Source organism: Salvia miltiorrhiza, chromosome 7, assembly GCF_028751815.1.
Source record: "Salvia miltiorrhiza cultivar Shanhuang (shh) chromosome 7, IMPLAD_Smil_shh, whole genome shotgun sequence".
In the NCBI taxonomy this organism is placed as follows: domain Eukaryota; kingdom Viridiplantae; phylum Streptophyta; class Magnoliopsida; order Lamiales; family Lamiaceae; genus Salvia; species Salvia miltiorrhiza.
The window spans coordinates 9,025,767-9,045,756 of NC_080393.1; the positions used below are offsets into that span (position 1 = coordinate 9,025,767).

Sequence of the window (19,990 nt, forward strand, 5' to 3'; positions counted from 1 at the left end):
CACATTAAATACTAAACAAGACGTATAGTTCCTCATCATCTCCAAAAACACAAGATTAGAAGCAAAGAAAATATCATGGGTTCCGAAACTAGCCCTGAGCTTCTAGTAGTAGACTTCAACAATCCAAAGATGAATGCAGGTTCAAATTGTTGGTCATCTGCCTGCAAAGACATAAGAAAAGCCTTTGAAACCCATGGTTGTTTTGTTGCATTATACGACAACATTTCACCCCAACTCCACGACTCCATCTTCAAAGCAACCCAAGAGGTACTTGATCTTCCCATTCAAACCAAACTCAAAAACATTACCGAAAAACCCTATCACGGATATACGGGTCAAATCCCCATTGCGCCCCTCCACGAAGCCACAGGCATCGACTACGCCAACACTCTCCATGGAGCTCACAGTTTCACCACACTCATGTGGCCTCAAGGAAACCAATTTTTCTGGTACGAGTTCATTACTATTTTCTTTAATTTTCTCTCTGAAACACTTATAAATTGTGTTTTTATGGTTGTTAGTGAGACCACGATGAGCTTTGCGAAGGCGGTTGCAGAGATAGAGAAAATGGTGGTGATGATGTTCTTTGAGAGCTACGGCGTGGACAAGTATGCGGAGGCACATAGTAACGCAACCACTTATTTTCTCCGATTGATGAAGTACGACCCCCCTAGCGAGGGAGAGACCACGTTGGGTCTTCCGCCCCACACAGACAAGAGCTTCATCACCGTACTTTATCAGAATCACATCTCCGGCCTCCAAACTAGGTCTAGAGACGGCCAATGGATTAATGTCCAGTTCCCGGCCGCCTCTTTCCTTGTCATGGCCGGAGATGCTTGCAAGGTCAATATCATCATTGCATGATTGACAACGGTTAACAAAATATAAATTACTTATACTTTTTTCATTTGTTAATGAAATAGGCATGGAGTAATGATCGAGTGTTTTCTGCCACCCACAAAGTTATCATGGATACCGAAAGAAAGGAAACCAGATACTCAACTGGATTGTTTTCTTTTCTCAGTAAGACTTTGGAAGTTCCAGTGGAGTTGGTTGACGACGAACACCCTTTGAAATTCAAGCCCTTGGCTCATATTGATTTGTTGAAGTTTTTTGCGACAGAACAAGGCCGACGATCCCAGAATTTACTTGAAGATTTTGTTGGGAAAAGTGGTGAATAAATATTCACGAGTGTCAAAAATAAATGACACTTGCACAGCGGAACCAGGATAATTCTTTTCCCTCTTGCTGGATTACAAAATGGGATCCAAACCAAGAAAAAATATTTGGTGCAAAATATAAGAAAATATGAGACAAGAATTTTTACGTGGAAAACCCAAATTGGGAAAAACCACGAGACCGTAGTCTAGAAATCTTCCACTATGTATATAGTAGGCTTACAAAATTCTCCCTACACAAAATAGGGGAAACACAAATCTCAAGTTTAATAACTTGGAAAACACAAGAGGACTGAGCTACTATTTTAAGAGAGATGAAAAAATCCTATGATTTTTCCTCACAATTTTCTTCTCTCAAAAAAGCACTCACCAAACTCTCTCTTGTTGCCTCACTTTTCTCTTCACTCTGCACACCTTTCCTTCTGCAGAATGAGCTCAATTTATAGAGGAATTGAGCTGCTGTTTGTTGAACTTTATGGCCGCAATTGTTGACTTCTAATTGCTGAAAAAATCTGTCAAACTTTTACTGCTTCAAACTTTCAAATTATTCATCCGCAACTTTTGTCAAAAGTTGTGGGCTTTCACATGAGGTGGAAAAACTTAACAATTCTCCCCCTCCACGTCATGTGGGGATTCAACTAGACCTGCTTCATGTTTGCAGATCTCAAACTTATCTCGGGGTAAGGACTTGGTAAACATATCTGCACCATTCTCATCGGTGTGGATCTTCTCGAGCTGTATTAGTTTTCTTTCAAGTGCATCTCGAATCCAGTGATATCTCACATCAATATGTTTCGATCTTGAGTGAAAACTCGAATTCTTACTCAAGTGAATTGCGCTTTGACTATCGCAGTAAAGCACATACTTCTCTTGCTTCAAGCCCAACTCTTGTAGAAACTTCTTCAACCACAATACCTCTTTGCAAGCTTCCGTCACAACAATGTACTCAGCTTCCGTTGTGGATAATGCCACGCATTTTTGAAGTTTCGATTGCCACGAGATAGCTCCCCCTGCAAGTCTCATCAGGTATCCAGATGTGGATTTCCTGGAATCTATGTCACCAGCCATGTCTGCATCCACACATCCTTCAAGTAGAATATGGTTATCACCAAACTTCAGACAAAGTTTAGAAGTACCTCTCAGGTACCGAAATATCCATTTCACTGCTGTCCAATGCTCTTTTCCTGGGTTTGAGAGAAATCGACTTACCACACCAACTGCGTGAGCGACGTCAGGTCTAGTGCATATCATAGCATACATTAGACTCCCCACCGCAGAAGCATATGGAATCTTTTGCAGTTCTTTCTTTTCTGTCTCACTTGTCGGGCATTGTGCTGAGCTTAGCTTCATATGACCCGCAAGTGGAGTGGCGACTGGCTTTGACTTGCTCATTCTAAATCTTTCAAGAACTTTCTCAATATATTGTTCTTGAGATAACCAGAGCTTCTTGCTCTTCCTGTCCCTGAAGATCTTCATTCCAAGGATCTGCTTAGCTGCGCCTAAGTCTTTCATCGCAAAAGACTTGCTTAGCTCTTTCTTCAGCTTATCAATCTTGCTGGCATCATGGCCTACAATTAACATATCGTCAACGTAAACTGACAATATGATAAAATCACCTCCTGTGAACTTCTTGAAGAAAACACAGTGATCTGAGGTGGTCTTGTTGTAGCCATGGGTTGACATGAAGGACTCAAACTTCATGTACCATAGTCTGGGAGCTGGTTTCAGGCCGTACAAGCTCTTCTTCAACCTGCATACAAGGTTCTCTTTTCCTTTGACTTTGAAACCTTCAGGCTGGTCCATGTAGATTTCTTTGTCTAAATCTCCATGCAGAAATGCAGTCTTCACATCAAGTTGCTCGATCTCCAGGTCCAAACTGGCAGCAATCGCGAGCACCACTCTGATTGAAGACATCTTCACCACTGGTGAGAAAATCTCTTCAAAATCAACACCCTTTTTCTGACTGAAACCCTTCACAACCAGTCTCGCCTTGTACCTTGGTTGTGAGCTATTCTCCTCAGCCTTTAATCTGTAGACCCACTTGTTTTTCAGTGATCTCTTGCCGGCTGGCAACTTCACTAAGTCATAGGTGTGATTTTCAACTAAGGAGTTCATCTCCTCCTTCATGGCTTCTAACCACTTCTCCTTTTGGTCATGCGCCATGGCTTCTACAAAACTCTGTGGCTCTCCTCCATCAGTGAGCATTACATACTCATGTGGGCTATATCTGGTAGAAGGTTGTCTTTCTCTGGTAGACCTTCTGACTGGAGGGACATCATCTTGTACAGGTGGAGTCTGATCGTCACCTGCTTCATCATCAACCGGATCACCATGCTCCGATTGGGTATCTCCCCCGTAATTCTGGAGTGTCGGTGAAGGAACTGGATCTAAGTTGACAGGAACTTCTGAATTAGATTCAGGCTTTTCCTTTGCATCATCAGGAACTTGATCTTCAAGGAATACAACATCCCTGCTTCTGATGACTTTCCTGTTAACTGGGTCCCATAATCTATAACCAAACTCTTCATGAGCGTATCCCAAGAAGATACATGGTTTGGTTTTATCATCAAGCTTGGATCTCTCATCTTTTGGAATGTGAACAAAAGCCCTGCAGCCAAACACTCTCAAGTGTTTGTAAGACACGTCTTTCCCGGACCAAACTCTATCTGGAATGTCACCACCCAGAGGAGTTGATGGAGAAAGGTTGATCAAGTCAACTGCGGTCCTCATAGCTTCACCCCAAAAGGATTTTGGTAGTTTGGAGTGCGACAGCATGCATTTGATTCTTTCACAAATTGTTCTGTTCATCCTTTCTGCCACGCCATTGTGTTGAGGGGTCTTTGGGATGCTTTTCTCAAGCTTGATACCATGGTTCCTGCAGTGTTGCTCAAACGGGCCTTGGTACTCACCGCCGTTGTCTGCACGAACGCACTTCAGTTTCCTTCCCGTTTGTCTCTCGACTTTTGTTTGAAAATTTTTAAAGACCTCCAACGTTTGGTCTTTAGTTTTCAAAGCAAAACACCAGACTTTCCTCGAAAAATCATCAATGAAAGTGACGAAATATAGTGCGCCACCAAGAGTTCTGTCTTTCATGTAGCACAAATCTGTGTGCACCAAATCAAGAGGTTGAGCTCTTCTTGAGGGAGAGAAGCTTTTGAATGCAACTCTGTGTTGTTTTCCGGCCAAACAATCAACACAGGTTTCCAAGTGCATTCCTTTAACCTCAGGGATGAGGCTTCTTCTAGCCAAGATCTCCAGACCTTTCTGGCTCAGATGCCCAAGCCTCTTATGCCATATCTCAATGGAGGAATTTTTGACGACTGCATTCACCTCTCCATTGGACAACGTTGCATGCATCATGTAGAGAGAATTTTGCTTTCTACCCTTTGCTGCAATTAGAGAGCCTTTGATTAGCTTCCACTTTCCTCCGCCGAAATGGTTGATGTAGCCATCATCGTCGAGCTTGCCAGTGGAAATAATATTGAGTCTGATATCAGGAACATGTCGGACATCTTTTAAGATAAGCTTACATCCAGTGTCAGTAAGCAGGACAATGTCTCCTATACCAGCAACTTCTGTCACACCATGATTGGCCATTCTGACTTTGCCAAAGCTGCCACCGGTGTAGGATGCAAACATATCACGATGTGGTGAAATGTGATATGATGCACCCGAATCAACGATCCAGTCTGTTTGTTGGCATGACGAACTCACAAGAGCATCATCGCAAACTATGACAACATCGCCATCAGTTGCAACTGCTGTTGTGTCTTTCTCAGCTTTTTCATTATTTCCACGCGCTTGATCTCTTTTCTTCTTTCTGCAGTCTCTCTCATAGTGGTTTGGACCACCGCAATAATGGCATTTGAAGTCTTTTCTGGGTTTAGACTTCTCCCTGGATTTATCTCTCGAGTATTGAGAGCCTTTATTTTTACTTCTCCCTCGATCTCCGTTTTCAGCAATCATCGCCTTTGTCTCAGAAGAACGTTCTTGATCTTTTCTTCTGGATTCTTCATTAAGAAGACAATCTTTGACCATCTGTAAGGTCAGTGCTCCACCTGGAGCCGAGTTGCTGATTGACACTACAAGAGTGTCCCAACTGTCCGGCAACGAACTGAGTAGCAATAAAGCTACGACTTCATCATCAAGAGAAATCTTCATGTTGGTGGATTGGTTGATAAGACCCTGATATGCATTGAGGTGCTCCGTCATGTTGGCACCCTCCGCATATCGCAAGCGAACGATTTTTCTGATGATGGAGGCTTTGTTTAAAGCATTTTTCCTTTCAAACATAGCTTCCATTTTCTTCCAAAGAACGTCAGCTTTTTCCTCATTAGCAAAATGATGAAAAATACTGTGTTCAATGAAGCGCCGGACGTAACCAACTGTTTTTCTGTGCATGATGAGCCATTCATCATCACTCATATCCTTTGGTTTGGCATCATCTCCATGTAAGGGCAAATAGAGATCCTTACAATAGAGAAGATCCAACATGCTTGGCTTCCAAATTGAGTAATTTGATCCGTTCAATTTGAACATACCACCAAGCGACGACGATTCCTCCATTTTTAATCCGCCTCAGAACCAAAGGGGTGGCTCTGATACCACTTGTTGGGAAAAGTGGTGAATAAATATTCACGAGTGTCAAAAATAAATGACACTTGCACAGCGGAACCAGGATAATTCTTTTCCCTCTTGCTGGATTACAAAATGGGATCCAAACCAAGAAAAAATATTTGGTGCAAAATATAAGAAAATATGAGACAAGAATTTTTACGTGGAAAACCCAAATTGGGAAAAACCACGAGACCGTAGTCTAGAAATCTTCCACTATGTATATAGTAGGCTTACAAAATTCTCCCTACACAAAATAGGGGAAACACAAATCTCAAGTTTAATAACTTGGAAAACACAAGAGGACTGAGCTACTATTTTAAGAGAGATGAAAAAATCCTATGATTTTTCCTCACAATTTTCTTCTCTAAAAAAAGCACTCACCAAACTCTCTCTTGTTGCCTCACTTTTCTCTTCACTCTGCACACCTTTCCTTCTGCAGAATGAGCTCAATTTATAGAGGAATTGAGCTGCTGTTTGTTGAACTTTATGGCCGCAATTGTTGACTTCTAATTGCTGAAAAAATCTGTCAAACTTTTGCTGCTTCAAACTTTCAAATTATTCATCCGCAACTTTTGTCAAAAGTTGTGGGCTTTCACATGAGGTGGAAAAACTTAACAGATTTTTGTGGTGTTTGAATTATTTTTATCAACTTCACTTGTTGATTTATATATGTGTGTGGCGATTGAACTGCAATAAGTTTGAATTCTTTGTTATAAGCCTAGTTAATGGTGGGCAAGTGCTTTGTATAAATGTTAAATTAATGATGTGTGTTTTGGTGCATGGTTACCGTTATATGGTACTAACGGTTTCACCGAACTTATGGAACCTACTCTTTGTTAAAGAAGCTAAACCTTGATAATAGGTGTAGCTCTACATATGGTAACAAATAGGAAACCAATGGACTCCTTTTTCGTTCATACATGAGCGGCAGGAACTCCTAGCTCAAATAGCTGCCAAACTCTTAGCTCATAAATAGCATAGGAAGAGAACGAAAAGCAACTATTTCTTTCTTTTGAGTAACAGATTGCTTTACAAAAGAGTAGGCTAATCTGACTTATTCGTATACTTTCTTTTACTTTCGTGTTTACTAGTTTGAGTTTCCATTCATATTTCCCTTGTTTTTGTTGCAATTCTAGCTTACTGGTTTGTTTACTTCGGAATCAGTTTATCCCAATCCTAAGATGAAAACTAGGAGTTCGATACCATGTCAAAGATAGCATATATATGTGCAGAGAAATGAAAACTCAATTTCTTGATATGTTATTCAGCCTTTTATACAATAAACTTGCAACGCAAGCTGTTAACTTACTGACTAAAAGATTAGCATAATTAACTGCAGCTAAATAATCATTTAATTATTTTTGTTACATTCAATAATCTAAGATTAATTTAGAATTTAGAAGAGGAAACCTTTCAAAAAACAAAATAAACTAGAAAAGAGTTACCGAAAATATGTTGAACAGGATAGAACGTAAACACACGCAGAAGAAGAAATGGAAAAAAAAAGTCTCCAACGGCAGTATATATATATATTTCCAAGAAATAGAAGGAAAAACAAACGCTAGAATGTTCGAGAGCGTGATAATTATTGTCCCGGAGACAGTTCCACGTAATGGATGGAGAATGTTCGAGACGGCGAATCTCCTGCGTCCGTAGATATTTCCACGTAATGGAAGGAATATTAAATGCTAGAATGTTCGAGACCCCAGAAACTCATGACCATTTTCCATCTTACTCACAGTTAGCTCCTAGCTCTATATATACTTTCCTTTTCTCCCATCGCTATCCAATTGTTTTACACGTCCAAGAAATCTTGCATTTGCACCATGTTTCTGGAGATGGAATGCGGTGGAGTTCCGCTGTATTACAGCCTTCTTGGCGTCACTTCGGACGCTTCCGACCACGAAATCCGACGAGCTTATCGTAAGCTTGCTATGGTATGTTTGTGTGAGCCAAATCTGGTCTTGATAAACTGAATCTTTTCTGGGAGTAGTATTTTTTGGTTTCTTGATTTTTGATCAAAGTTATTGTACTCGATTCAGCAATGGCATCCCGATAAATGGACCAGAACCCCTTCTCTTCTTGGTGAGGCCAAACACAGATTTCAGCAAATCCAAGAAGCTTATTCAGGTAGTATATACATGATGTCCCCCTTTATATAATTCTTGATTGTTGAGGGTGGAATAGTAATTGCAGAGCTGAGTTGCAATTTCTTGTGATGAAACAGTGTTATCAGATAGAAGTAAGAGGATGCTATATGATGCAGGGCTGTACAGCTGTGAAGATGAGGATGAGGTGGAGGTAGGTGTTATAGTTGTTGTTACTAGAAGAAATCATGTATATATCTATATCACTTGTCATCTTTTGTTTCTTATTGTTGTGTGGATTTTGTTTACTTTTCTTGTAGGGATTCGATGATTTTCTTGGTGAAATGGTGTCTCTCATGAAAGATGTGAGGGAAGAGGTGAGAATTTTTGTTTCAAGCTTCCCAATAGTAAAGTGAATGATTCACTTACTTGATATATGCACAATTAGTTTGATGATTGTGCTGAAAATCTTTGTATGCTATCTGATAGAAAATTCCTATCCATTTCTAACTTTTTGATTCTTGTCCCACCATCAAAAACAGGAAAATAATTACAGCATGAGTGAAGTGCAGAGCATGTTTTGGGAGATGGCACAAGATTTTCAGATGGCGGAGTCGGTGCAGCAGCAAAACGCGTGTGATTCGCAGTGGGGTTTATATGATGAGTGTGGCGATGTGGGCAACAGTTGGTGGGAAGCGAGCATGACACTGAATCCGCAGTTGGGCAGCTTCGACACTTTTGGCGCACACAACTTGTGCAGATGAAGATGAAGGATTGATTCCTTTTAATGTTTGGAATAGGATTAGAGAGGATCTGAGTATTTGTTTTCTAGGCATTGTATTCCTCACTCATACTCCAACACAAGAAGTGTACATTTTCTATATGTTGAAGGCCAGGGAAACACTTTTTTCAATCTGGTATGCAGTATGCTAGGCAACTTGAGATGTATAATTAGTGAAGAAGAGAATCGGAAGTAAGGATAAGAAACTTACTTTGCAAAGACATCGGAAAATTACGGCTGAGGATTTCGGAAAGTATGGTTAATCAAATAGACGGGAAAATCGAAAAGGAGATCCAGAATTCATCCTCAGATTAAAATAAATTGGAGCCCGACAGGGTTGACTCAGAAAATCGACCGAGCTGAGTTGCTTAATTAATTTGTTTTTCATATCTAATTAGTATGTATTTAAATATAATTTAGTAAAAAAAAGTAAATATTTCATTAAGGAGAAAAAACCACTAATTAAAGAGAGTACAGAGGAAAGAAAAAAAATTAAAACATTAATTAAATTACCATAACGTATTTATATTAAATTTATTTCTTTATGTTTTTTAAAATTAAAGCTTGGTGTATTTTTTGGTCAAACAATAAGGTTATGTTATAATTGCGAATAAATTAAAAATTAATGTATTTTTTTTGTCAAATTATAAAGTTATATTATAAATCATAAAATTGACAAATTATAAGTATTTTTTCGGGTGGGATATAGTATGTCCCTTTTATATCTTCGTCTTCTTCTAGTAAAGTGATTCAACGTTGCAACTTCAATACACAAGGAAAACATCTTGTTAATGTTGGTCATGCATGCAAAGTTTACTGAAGGATCATTATGCAATATTTCATGAATAGAGGGATTGGAGTGGAAATTACATTCAAGAGTTTGTTCCTGGAAACGGTCATCTACAGCCAACTTTGAGCTGATTTCTTGGCCATTTTCAGATATTTATGAGAGCAGTTTTCAAGCTTATTCTTTAGTCTCTAGTTTAGTGTATATATTAGTGTATTTTCTTTGTCAGTTACTGTTGTTATTTTTTGAGCAAGAAGAGAGAAAAGTGAACTACTCGAGTGATCTGTAAGAGTGTTCTAGCTGTGAGTTTTTTAGACCTTCTTCCGATCGGATTTGCGGTGTATTGTAGCCAAACTTCTTCTCATTTGTTCAATCAATAAAGATCATCGTGTCGACCCTCCCTTGGAATAGATCTACTGATCGAACCATGTTAAATCTCTTGTGTTTTCTTCTTTCCATTTCCTATTGGATTTGCTGCATTTCTGTTTCCGTTTTGCAAAGTTAATTTCTTTAGTTCACAAATTGGCGCCGTGGGAACCATTTGGATCGAACTAGAGCTAAAGAAATCTTGCAATGGCCGCGCGATTTGATGTGGAGAAATTTTCCGGTAAAAATGACTTTGGTCTCTGGCGCATCAAGATGAAAGCGATGCTAATCCAGCAAGGTTTGGCCAGCGCACTCAACGCACAGAATCGGAGAAGAAGGATCCTGATGAGAAGGTAGATCTCCAAAGAAGAGAGATGTTGGAAAAGACGTATAGCACGATCATTCTTTGCCTACAGACAAGGTCTTGAGAGAGGTCTTAAGTCAATCGATTATAGTTATTAAATAAATTTAAAATTCGATAATGAAAATTAGCAATACATATTATTATTATAGAGTATTATGAGTCATAATAAATAAATAAATATTTTGCATACACAAACATAAATAAAGTTTTAAAATTTAATGAATAGGTAGAAAATAAAATATTAGTATAAATTTTAAAAATTTCATAACTTATTCATTTTAAGTTCATTTTTGATGATTTTTATACTATATTAAATTTAGTGGGAACCTACAAAAAAATGCCACCTTTTAAAAGTATAGTGTTTTTTAGCCCATCTTTAAAACTAACTCTTATGTATACCAAATTCTACGAAAGGACTAAAATACCCTTTACGGTCCCCACGATCGTGGATACGATGGGCACGATCGTGTCCACTATCGTGTCCACGATTGTGGGCACGTGTCATGTTGCGTGGGAGTTAAAGTGGTGGGAACTGTAAGGGTATTTTAGTCTTTTAATTCATTTTGGTATACAAAAGAGTTAGTTTTAAAGAGGGGCTATTAAACACTCTACTTTTAAAAGGTGATATTTAAAAATTCGAACCCTTTAAATTTAAGGTGCATATTGAATATTTTTTCATAAATCAAATTTATTGATGTTTAGAATATAATTAAAATATAAAATAAAAACAAAAAAATTGGTGGAAAGAAAGAGAAAAAGGGAGGGAAAAAATGGAGGGAAAAACTCTTCTTTTATATATAGATGAGAGAAAAGAAAAGAGATATTTAAAGGGAAAAAATATTTGTTATTCTTCATTTTCCCATCATACATTGATCAATCCAAGAAAACATACCCTAATTAATTTCAGTTAAATTGATTTGAAATGAAGCTAGCTATTTTTTATTTTACCCTTTCCTTATTTTTTTATTTTTGTTTAGCGTCCAAAGCAAAAGGTATTGTTAACAGCACATGGCTTTCTCAAAGCACTCTGATTTTCACTTTTTATAAGAGTTATTGATTATTGATTGTGGTTCGATGTTCAGTTATCTATGTACATCAAAACCATCCTATTTGATGCCAAATTTGCCCTTTTCATTTCACTTTCAATCTCCCAATAGAAAATAAAGTTGAATGAAACAATTTTAAAAATTAACTTTTTAAATTAAATATAAAAATAAAATTAATTTTTAAAAATTAATAAAATATAAAAATATTAATTAACAATGAAATAAAAAAATATTTTTTTAATATTTAATATAAAAATAAAATTAATTTAAAATTAAAAAATTAAAAAAATTAAAGATATTATTTAACGACGGCAATTAAATAATAAAAATAATTTTTTAATATTAAATATAAAAATAAATCTAATTTTAAAATTTTAAAAATATTAAAAATAAATAACGATGAAAATAACAAAAATAAAATAAATTTTATATTAAAATATTAATTAATGACGGATTAATGATGAAAATAATAAAAATAAAATTAGCAATTGACAACGAAAAAATGATTTTAAAAAAAAATCGAATATGTCGTTAACTCCACATGGTTAATGACAGATCCATCTTTGCTTACTTGAGATAAGGCTTACTCAGGTCGTCAGATGAGGCCCAGTTGAGAAGTGGTGAGCTTTAATTACAATGTATAGTTAACTTTTAATATATAAGTAATTAATAATATTTTTTATATAAAAATATATATAAATCATACTTAACTTTTATTTTATAAAAAATTAGATTTTCTCATAAATTGTTACTTTCTTGGTAAAATATCAAATTTTCTATAAAAGTATTCATTTTTTATTTTTTTGAAAGGAAAGAATTTTATCAATTAAGCATTTGAATCAACAATAGCCTTTAGCCAGTTCGATAAATAAGATTTTCAAACGGACTTTATTGACACACGCGTTAAAGAATAAGCAGCTCCAATAGCGCTTATATAAGCATGAAAAATATACCCAAAAACATGAAAAATTAAAGTATTCATCCCTGGATTATAACTGGCATCCAAAGTACGTATGAGTATTTTTTACTTTAAAAATAATATGCAAAGATAGTAATTACATTTTTCTTGATAAGTACTTTTCTCCTAGCAAGTCTTTCTCATTAAATTTCAATTAAATTGATTTCAAGAAGATCCGTTGCAATTAATTTACGCATACATGGACAAAGCTATTTTGTTTTATTGTTGTCCAAATAATCTTGTGCTATCAACTCGATTTTAGAACAAATTAATAGATATATGCATGGCAGTTAGAATAAGAATTAATAATGCTATTAAAAGTATTGGGACCCATATATATATATGTCCTTTTATCTTCGTCTTCTTCTGGCAATGTTGCATCTTCATTACAATTACTAGAGAACATCTCAATAATCAAAGGGTATATTTCTAATATATTAATGACTATTCTAAATATTTACTTTGTAATATTCAAATTTATTAAAAAGTACTCGGATATGATTAACAAGTCATATTTATAAATTTAGAGGAATTCATGCAGTTAATTGGTATTACTATATGAGTTTAAGACGATATATAATGAGAATTAAAATCACTTAATATATTCTTAATAAGTTCATGTATTTATGGGCAGAAAATTAAATAAAACTCATGTTAAATTTTAAATAATAAATAAAATTTGTGTATTTACATGCTAATAACTCTATAAATTAATAGATGCATGATGGTTAGACTAAGAGTTAATAATGGGGTATTAAAAAAATTGGGATCGTATGTCCTTTATCTTCGGCTTCTTCTAGCAACGTTGCATTCATGCAAGATAACATCTCAATAATCAAATTAAAGGGTATATTTCTAATATATTACTCATACTAGCTATATATGGTGGTTAGAATATGAATTAATAATGGTATTAAAAAAAATTGGGACCATATGTCCTTTTATCTTCGTCTTCTTTTGGCAACGTTGCATCTTCACTATAATCAAGTATATTTCTAATATATTACTATTATAAATGTTTGTTTTGTAATGATAAAAAATTTATCATAAAGTACTCGGATATGATTGTAACAACTCATATTTATAACTTAGAAAGACTGTGAAATTCAAGCCCTTCGTTCACGTTGATTTGTTGAAGTTTTACGAGACAGAACATAGAAAAACTGTGAAATTCAAGCCCTTCGTTCACGTTGATTTGTTGAAGTTTTACGAGACAGAACACTACAAAAAAACGTGTATTTGCCGGCGGCATATCTTACTCATCTTAATTAGCATAAGATGAGCAGCTAGCGCCTCGTGTCATTAAATTTCAATTAATTTGATTTGAAGATCTGTTGCATAATTGCATTACTAATTTACTCATACATGGACAAATTAAGCTATTTAATTTGTTTTATCCGGGCCCTTCACTTTTGTCTTTTTTTTTGAGAGATTATCTTTAATTTTATTATCAAACTGATATCTTGTGCTTGTCAATTCGATTTTAGAATCAAATATGATACGGTAGTAATAAGCATGAGAACTAATAATGCTAGCTAGCTAGCTAGTAAAAAATTGGGAGTGACTTACACCTTCACTACGTACAAATTAAAAAATCCCAATAATTCAAAGGGGTCTTTTCATACTGATAATTAGAAATAAAGAACACCTCAATAATCTCATCCTATATAAAATAATTAAACACCACATATGTAAGTCGGTAATTAACTTTCTCAAACCAATCTTAACTCATTAATACTACTAATTAGTCTCGAAAAAGTGAAGGAAGGAAATATCATGGGTTCCGAAACTAGCCCTGAGCTTCTGGTAGTAGACTTGAACAATCCAGAGATGAAGGCAGGCTGGTCATCTGCGTGCAAAGACATAAGAAAAGCCTTTGAAACCCATGGTTGTTTCGTGGCATTATACGACAAGATTTCACCCCAACTCCACAACTCCATCTTCAAAGCAGCTCATGACTTATTTGATCTTCCCATTCACACCAAAATCCAAAACATAAACGAGAAGCCCTATCATGGCTATGTGGGTCAAATGCCCATTGTGCCCCTCCACGAAGGCCTAGGCATCGACTACGCCAACACCCTTGAAGGAGCTCAGAGCTTCACTAATCTCATGTGGCCTCAGGGAAATCAATCCTTCTGGTACGTACGTTTAACCATTTAATTTTTGTAGATCAATTGATAATTTTAATTGGGTGTATTTTGTTAGTGAGAGGTCGATGGGGTTTGCGAAGGCGGTTGCGGAGCTAGAGAAAATGGTGGTGAGGATGTTGTTTGAGAGCTACGGTGTGGAGAAGCACGTGGAGTCACATGTGGATGCAACCACTTATCTTCTGAAATTCTTGAGGTATCGAGCACCTACTGAGGGAGAGACTACCATGGCTTTTCCGCCGCACACCGACAAGAGCTTCGTCACCATACTCTATCAGAATCACATCTCCGGCCTCCAAACTAGGGCTAGAGACGGCCAATGGATCGACGTCAACTTCCCGCCTTCCTCGTTCGTTGTCATGGCCGGAGATGCTTGCAAGGTCAGTAATTCATAAATTCAAGTTAAATTTTATTAGGATGGATGCACACAAGTTTTGGCCTTCTTTCTTTTACATGATCGATCAATCTATGGTAATTGGAAAGTATGAATATAAATAGAGAATTAATAATGTAAGTGGTTATTGGTTAAATCAAATTAAAGCTTACAAATTATTGATTGATTATCGGTACGTAATTAATTTAATTAGTCCTTCTTTAGATTAAAAGTGGAAATCGCGCTCGTCTTGCATGCATGCAGTGGCGGATTCAGGGGGGGGGGGGGGGCTGAAGCCCCCTCCCAATTTTTTTTTTTTTTTTTTTTAAGTATAGAAATTTATTTCACTTAATATATCAATATATATGTATATGTGTATATAAATAAGAAATAGAAGAAAAAATATAATACATTATTTCTAGTATATCCAACTATCCATATTAATTCTTTGAAATTGTACATTGATTTGTTACATTTATGTTATTTTTATCCTATTTTTTTTTTCTTAATTAATTTTTAATGTTGAATTTGAGTCCATTCTAAAGTTAAAAGTAAAATAACTAATTATTAACAATGAAAGTTAGTTTATTTGTTTAGAAAATGAAATATATTTTTTTAAAAGAATGCATAAAAGTATTGTTTTGTATACTTTCAATCTACTTGATGTTGAATTAATTGAATTGCAAACATATATCTATTATATTAAGTGATTGTTAAAAAAATGCATGAAAATAAAGTGTACGGAATGTTCAAAAAAATTTGCTTCGGGGGCTCCCGCCCCCGAACCCCCGTGTAAATGTCTACATACGTCGTAGATCAATAAATTCAACCCCCCCTAACCTCAAATCCTGGATCCGCCCCTGCATGCATGCATGGCCCTATATATCTTGACACAGAATCATATCATCATTATTATTTCAGTTATAATAATTACGTAATTCATCATGGAAAAGCCAGCCCTAGATAGTGATGAAGCAAAGTTATTAGTATAAGGCCTGGGCATTTTAATGTTTAAGTAGTAACGACAAGTTTAGAGAGATTAATGATTGTTAATTAAGAATATATATTAATTGTTTGAATTAATTTGGTAATGATAATAGGCATGGAGTAATGATAGGGTGCTTTCTCCGAGCCACAAAGTTACGATGGACATTAAAGGAAAGGAAACGAGGTACACAATGGGGCTATTTTCTTTCCTCAGCAAGACTGTGGAAGTTCCTGAGGAGTTGATTGATGATGATCAAAATCCTTTGAAGTTCAAGCCCTTCGCCCACCTCGATCTGTTGAAGTTTTACGACACAGAACAAGGCCGCCGATCCCAGAATATACTCCAAGATTTCTGTGGTGTTTGAATTATTTTCAACTTATATATATGCATGGTGATTCAACTGCAATAATTTACATTAATTGTCTCTTTAAGCCCAGTTGGAATGGTGTGTAAGTCCTCTGTAACAATATGTTAAATATTGCATGTGTGTTTGCTTGTATGCTATTTTACCCAATAAAATTTGAATTTTCTAAATTTACATAGTGTATAGTTATTGATTAATTAGTGAATTAATTAATTTCAACAAAAATAGTTATTGACATTAGTGGTCTATTGCTCAACTATAGTAATTAGTAATGCCTTTCAGCAGCAACTCATCTCTCTCTCACTCCCAAACCTGCGCCTCCGCCTCCTTCGTTATGCCTCGCCTCTCTGAAATGAGATTCAGTGTACCACACTTTGTGTCCCACTTTTAATTTTATTTATTTTCTTATATATTTTTTCTTCAATTTCAATATTATATGATTTAGTTTAATTTTGTGATTATTAACTAGGGTTTATTCCATCAATCTAGGGTATATAATTATTTTTTATCATTTAATTTCAGTTTTATTAGTTAATAATAGGTTAATATATTCAAAGTCATGGTATATACTTTAAAAAAATTTAATTTTTTAAAATAAAAATTAAATATAATTCATAGTATCATAATAAATTTTATTTTTATAAAAAATATTTTTAAAATAATAGATATAAGAATGGGACACAGTGGCACACATAAAATTGTGGGACACTAGATCTCATCCCCCCGCCTCTCTTACACCTATATCCAACCATCCCTCATCTCTCTCTCTCACTTATTGGATTCTCACTTTTTGGTTGAGGATTTTAGTTTTGTGGTAAAATCATGCTAAATTAAAAATTATAAGCTATACCAAAATTAAAGTTTATGTGTCATTTATAAATTGACTAAAAAAATTGTGTATTTACAAGTCAATATCTCCATATTTTTTCGATAAAATCAAAACATAACAACTAATGTACTTTTCGATATAGTATCAATTATTTAAAAAAAAAAAACACATGTATATAGTAATAATAAATCTGCATTATTGAATATAATCAATTTGTGTATATATACGTCAGTCAGGTCTCCAACTTTTATAGTACTAGAATATTGTTTTGATAAACGTAGAATATTGATTTATATATATATATATATATATATATATATATATATATATATATATTTTTTTTTTTTCTTCACTAAATTCAATTAACGGAAGCTAAACGACGCTTCATGTACTTGGTCACAAGCTGAAATCAGCATAATTGAGATTCAAGGGTGTATTCAATTAAGAATTTAAAAGATTTTCTTGTATTTTAAAAGTCCATAGGTATTTAATTTAGATTTTAAAAAATCTTTAAAAATCTGTTGGTATTCAATTATGACTCTAAAATACTCCCTCCATCCCATAAGCTTAGGCTGATTGAGATTTTCACAAAGATTAAGAAAAATCATTGGAAATGAAAATATTTTATTATTTAATGATGTATTAAAGTGGGAGTAAATTAAAGAATTAAATAGGGATACAATAGTAAATGAGTAAAAAAATATTACTACCTTTTATGGAAACAGGCCTATATAAATGGGACATTCAAAAAAGGAAAACAAGCTTAAGCTTATGGGACGGAGGGAGTATCCATCAAAATATGGTGATATTGAAAATTTGTAGGATTATAATATGCCATGGACTCTCCATAAGAGATTTTGACATATTTTGTCTCTTTTCACCCGCATATAAAATATCAACAACAAAAGAAGACGGGACTCACCTGGACAAGAAGACATATATAATATGCAGTTCCAACTATTTCATACTTGTGGCGTATGTTTCGTTATTTATCAACTATTTGTTTTATCTTTTATTTTTAATTTTGATGGGAGTTCGATTTATGAAATTTCAGATGATTCAATGCATATTTTATCATTATCTCATATCTGTGGAGATAAAGGAATATATTGAAAGTTGAGAATAAATTATTTTCACACGTTGTTCTTCCTTCAAATTACACAATCTTTTTGCTAATTACATAATTTATAAGCTTGATGAAACGTTTGATAGTTATTTGACGAGTTCTGGAGAATTCTAAAAACTCAAAAAAAAAAAAAAAATTGGACTGTTGAGGATTTTATTTTTGAATTAAGAAATTAATAGCAACTATACATGGGTAGCTCAAGCAAAATTTGGTTTATGTGCAATGATCCTCTTATTTCAAATATTAGAATATAAATTATACCACACTAGTTTTGTTTGTTAATCTTCCTTTCAAAAAAACAAAAAAAAAAAAAAAGATTATTTGTTGATTTCGAATCAAAAAATCTTGACAGTATTTGAACACAACCTTTTTAGTTAGGCATAATAGCCACACAAAAACTAAAACTCACACTTTATTGATTTTCTAAACCTGTCGAAAATCTAAAATGCATAAAAAGATTTATAAGTTTGATATTCCTGACAATCTATGGACTTATAAAGTCTAGAGAACATAAATAAATCAATCTAATAGAATCTTCTAAAATCTAATTAATAGAATTAAACAATTTATAAAATTTGACAGAATTCACATATTATAAAAAATCTATCAAAATATTTTAAATTCTGAATTGAATACACCTCTCAATCACCCACTTCCAAAATTTAGAGGCGCACTACGTGCGCTGGTTGGAACCAGTTTGAATTTGAGTTCGATTCAACACCAAATTCTAATCGAATTTGATTCATTTAATTTTTATATATGAATTGTTACTTTTATTAGGAAAAACTATGACTTTTAATTATAAAAATTATCAATTTTATTTGCTTTTATTGGTAGGAATTGTCACTCATATATTAATGTCACTTTTATAACCGTGATTTTAAGTATAAGAATATTACTTTTATTTGAAATATAAGGTTATTTTAATACTAATTGTTATTTTTATATAATAGATCATGGATGAAGATTTGAATCTAGAGTAGGTCCAGATAGAGTTTAAGCCGAGCCACGCGACACGAACAAATAATATATAGGAGCAAGTGCATGGCAGCTGTTTCCTCCAATTTAATACTCCCTCCGTCCCAAACGAAATGTCCTATTTCTTTTCGGCACGGATATTAAAAAATGTGTATAAAGTAGATAAAGTGGGTTGGTGGAAATTATTTAAATATTAAGTATAGAGGGAGAGTGTATTGCCAAAAAAGGAAACAGGACATTTCGTTTGGGACAGCCCAAAAAGGAAAACAGGACATTTTGTTTGGGACGGAGGGAGTACTTGTGATGCCCCGCTCTTTTAAATACATATTAGATTAAATATGTGCATTAGTTATAAAATTCTTTTAATTATTTATGGTGATTATTTTGTTCAGATAATATTATTTCAGCAAAAGTCTGTATAAGAGATACAGAGCTGCGATTTAATATTCAGTCATGAATGAAACCAATAATTAAATTTATTGGTTTAACTATACGTTTGAGACTTTGTTTTACCAGTTTATTGATTTAATCAATATTATTAGAAAATTTAGATTTATAACCGATTTTATAAATCGTGTTATTTAAATCAAATTGCTAGAATTATAACTTGAGATCATATGCATAATAATTTTATTATTTCGCATTATATGAGTTAAGGTATTAAGTCACGAATTAATTCCGACTTTCACGTATTAAATCTCAAGATTGAGGATTTAATTTATGTAAATACGAGGAGTATTTATTAAACGAGAATTGGAGAATTATTACAGGAACTAGGAGAAACTAGATCACGACACTACACGTATGTCTCGATTTTTCATCCAACACATCAATTCCTACACTATTTCCTACACTATTCCCTACACTATTCCCTATACTATTCACCTTCCCCTCCAATACACCATTACTGCAGAAGTTTTTCTAAAGATTGCAGATTTCTTCCTGTAGCATATCTGAACTCCATCACACCCCAAAGTCTCCTGTAGGAGAAGAAAATC

At 34.4% G+C, this 19,990-nt stretch overlaps 3 protein-coding genes across 3 annotated transcripts; all 3 read left to right on the forward strand.

Annotated features, from left to right (window-relative positions):
• The first annotated feature begins 5 nt into the window (after positions 1–5).
• LOC130992364 (probable 2-oxoglutarate-dependent dioxygenase AOP1) lies at positions 6–1,586 on the forward strand. The gene is made up of 3 exons (XM_057916964.1): positions 6–449; positions 522–843; positions 924–1,586. Exons 1-3 carry the CDS (start codon positions 76–78, stop codon positions 1,179–1,181), a joined length of 954 nt encoding a protein of 317 aa, XP_057772947.1. The 5' UTR covers positions 6–75; the 3' UTR covers positions 1,182–1,586.
• Positions 1,587–7,351: 5,765 nt separating this feature from the next.
• LOC130992365 (diphthamide biosynthesis protein 4-like) lies at positions 7,352–8,795 on the forward strand. The gene is made up of 5 exons (XM_057916965.1): positions 7,352–7,732; positions 7,838–7,925; positions 8,023–8,096; positions 8,203–8,259; positions 8,425–8,795. Exons 1-5 carry the CDS (start codon positions 7,622–7,624, stop codon positions 8,644–8,646), a joined length of 552 nt encoding a protein of 183 aa, XP_057772948.1. The 5' UTR covers positions 7,352–7,621; the 3' UTR covers positions 8,647–8,795.
• Positions 8,796–13,669: 4,874 nt separating this feature from the next.
• Positions 13,670–16,233, forward strand: LOC130992368 (2-oxoglutarate-dependent dioxygenase AOP2-like). The gene is made up of 3 exons (XM_057916966.1): positions 13,670–14,325; positions 14,393–14,714; positions 15,808–16,233. Exons 1-3 carry the CDS (start codon positions 13,961–13,963, stop codon positions 16,057–16,059), a joined length of 939 nt encoding a protein of 312 aa, XP_057772949.1. The 5' UTR covers positions 13,670–13,960; the 3' UTR covers positions 16,060–16,233.
• The last annotated feature ends 3,757 nt before the right edge of the window (positions 16,234–19,990 follow it).

Bases quoted from the DNA above. Each gene is read 5' to 3' on its own strand.
- LOC130992364 (XM_057916964.1), top strand. From the start codon at position 76: ATGGGTTCCGAAACTAGCCCTGAGCTTCTAGTAGTAGACTTCAACAAT. The intron at 450-521 runs GTACGAGTTCAT...TATGGTTGTTAG, and splicing joins CAAGGAAACCAATTTTTCTG to TGAGACCACGATGAGCTTTG. The intron at 844-923 runs GTCAATATCATC...TTAATGAAATAG, and splicing joins TGGCCGGAGATGCTTGCAAG to GCATGGAGTAATGATCGAGT.
- LOC130992365 (XM_057916965.1), top strand. From the start codon at position 7,622: ATGTTTCTGGAGATGGAATGCGGTGGAGTTCCGCTGTATTACAGCCTT. The intron at 8,097-8,202 runs GTAGGTGTTATA...CTTTTCTTGTAG, and splicing joins AAGATGAGGATGAGGTGGAG to GGATTCGATGATTTTCTTGG. The intron at 8,260-8,424 runs GTGAGAATTTTT...CATCAAAAACAG, and splicing joins TGAAAGATGTGAGGGAAGAG to GAAAATAATTACAGCATGAG.
- LOC130992368 (XM_057916966.1), top strand. From the start codon at position 13,961: ATGGGTTCCGAAACTAGCCCTGAGCTTCTGGTAGTAGACTTGAACAAT. The intron at 14,326-14,392 runs GTACGTACGTTT...GTATTTTGTTAG, and splicing joins CAGGGAAATCAATCCTTCTG to TGAGAGGTCGATGGGGTTTG. The intron at 14,715-15,807 runs GTCAGTAATTCA...TAATGATAATAG, and splicing joins TGGCCGGAGATGCTTGCAAG to GCATGGAGTAATGATAGGGT.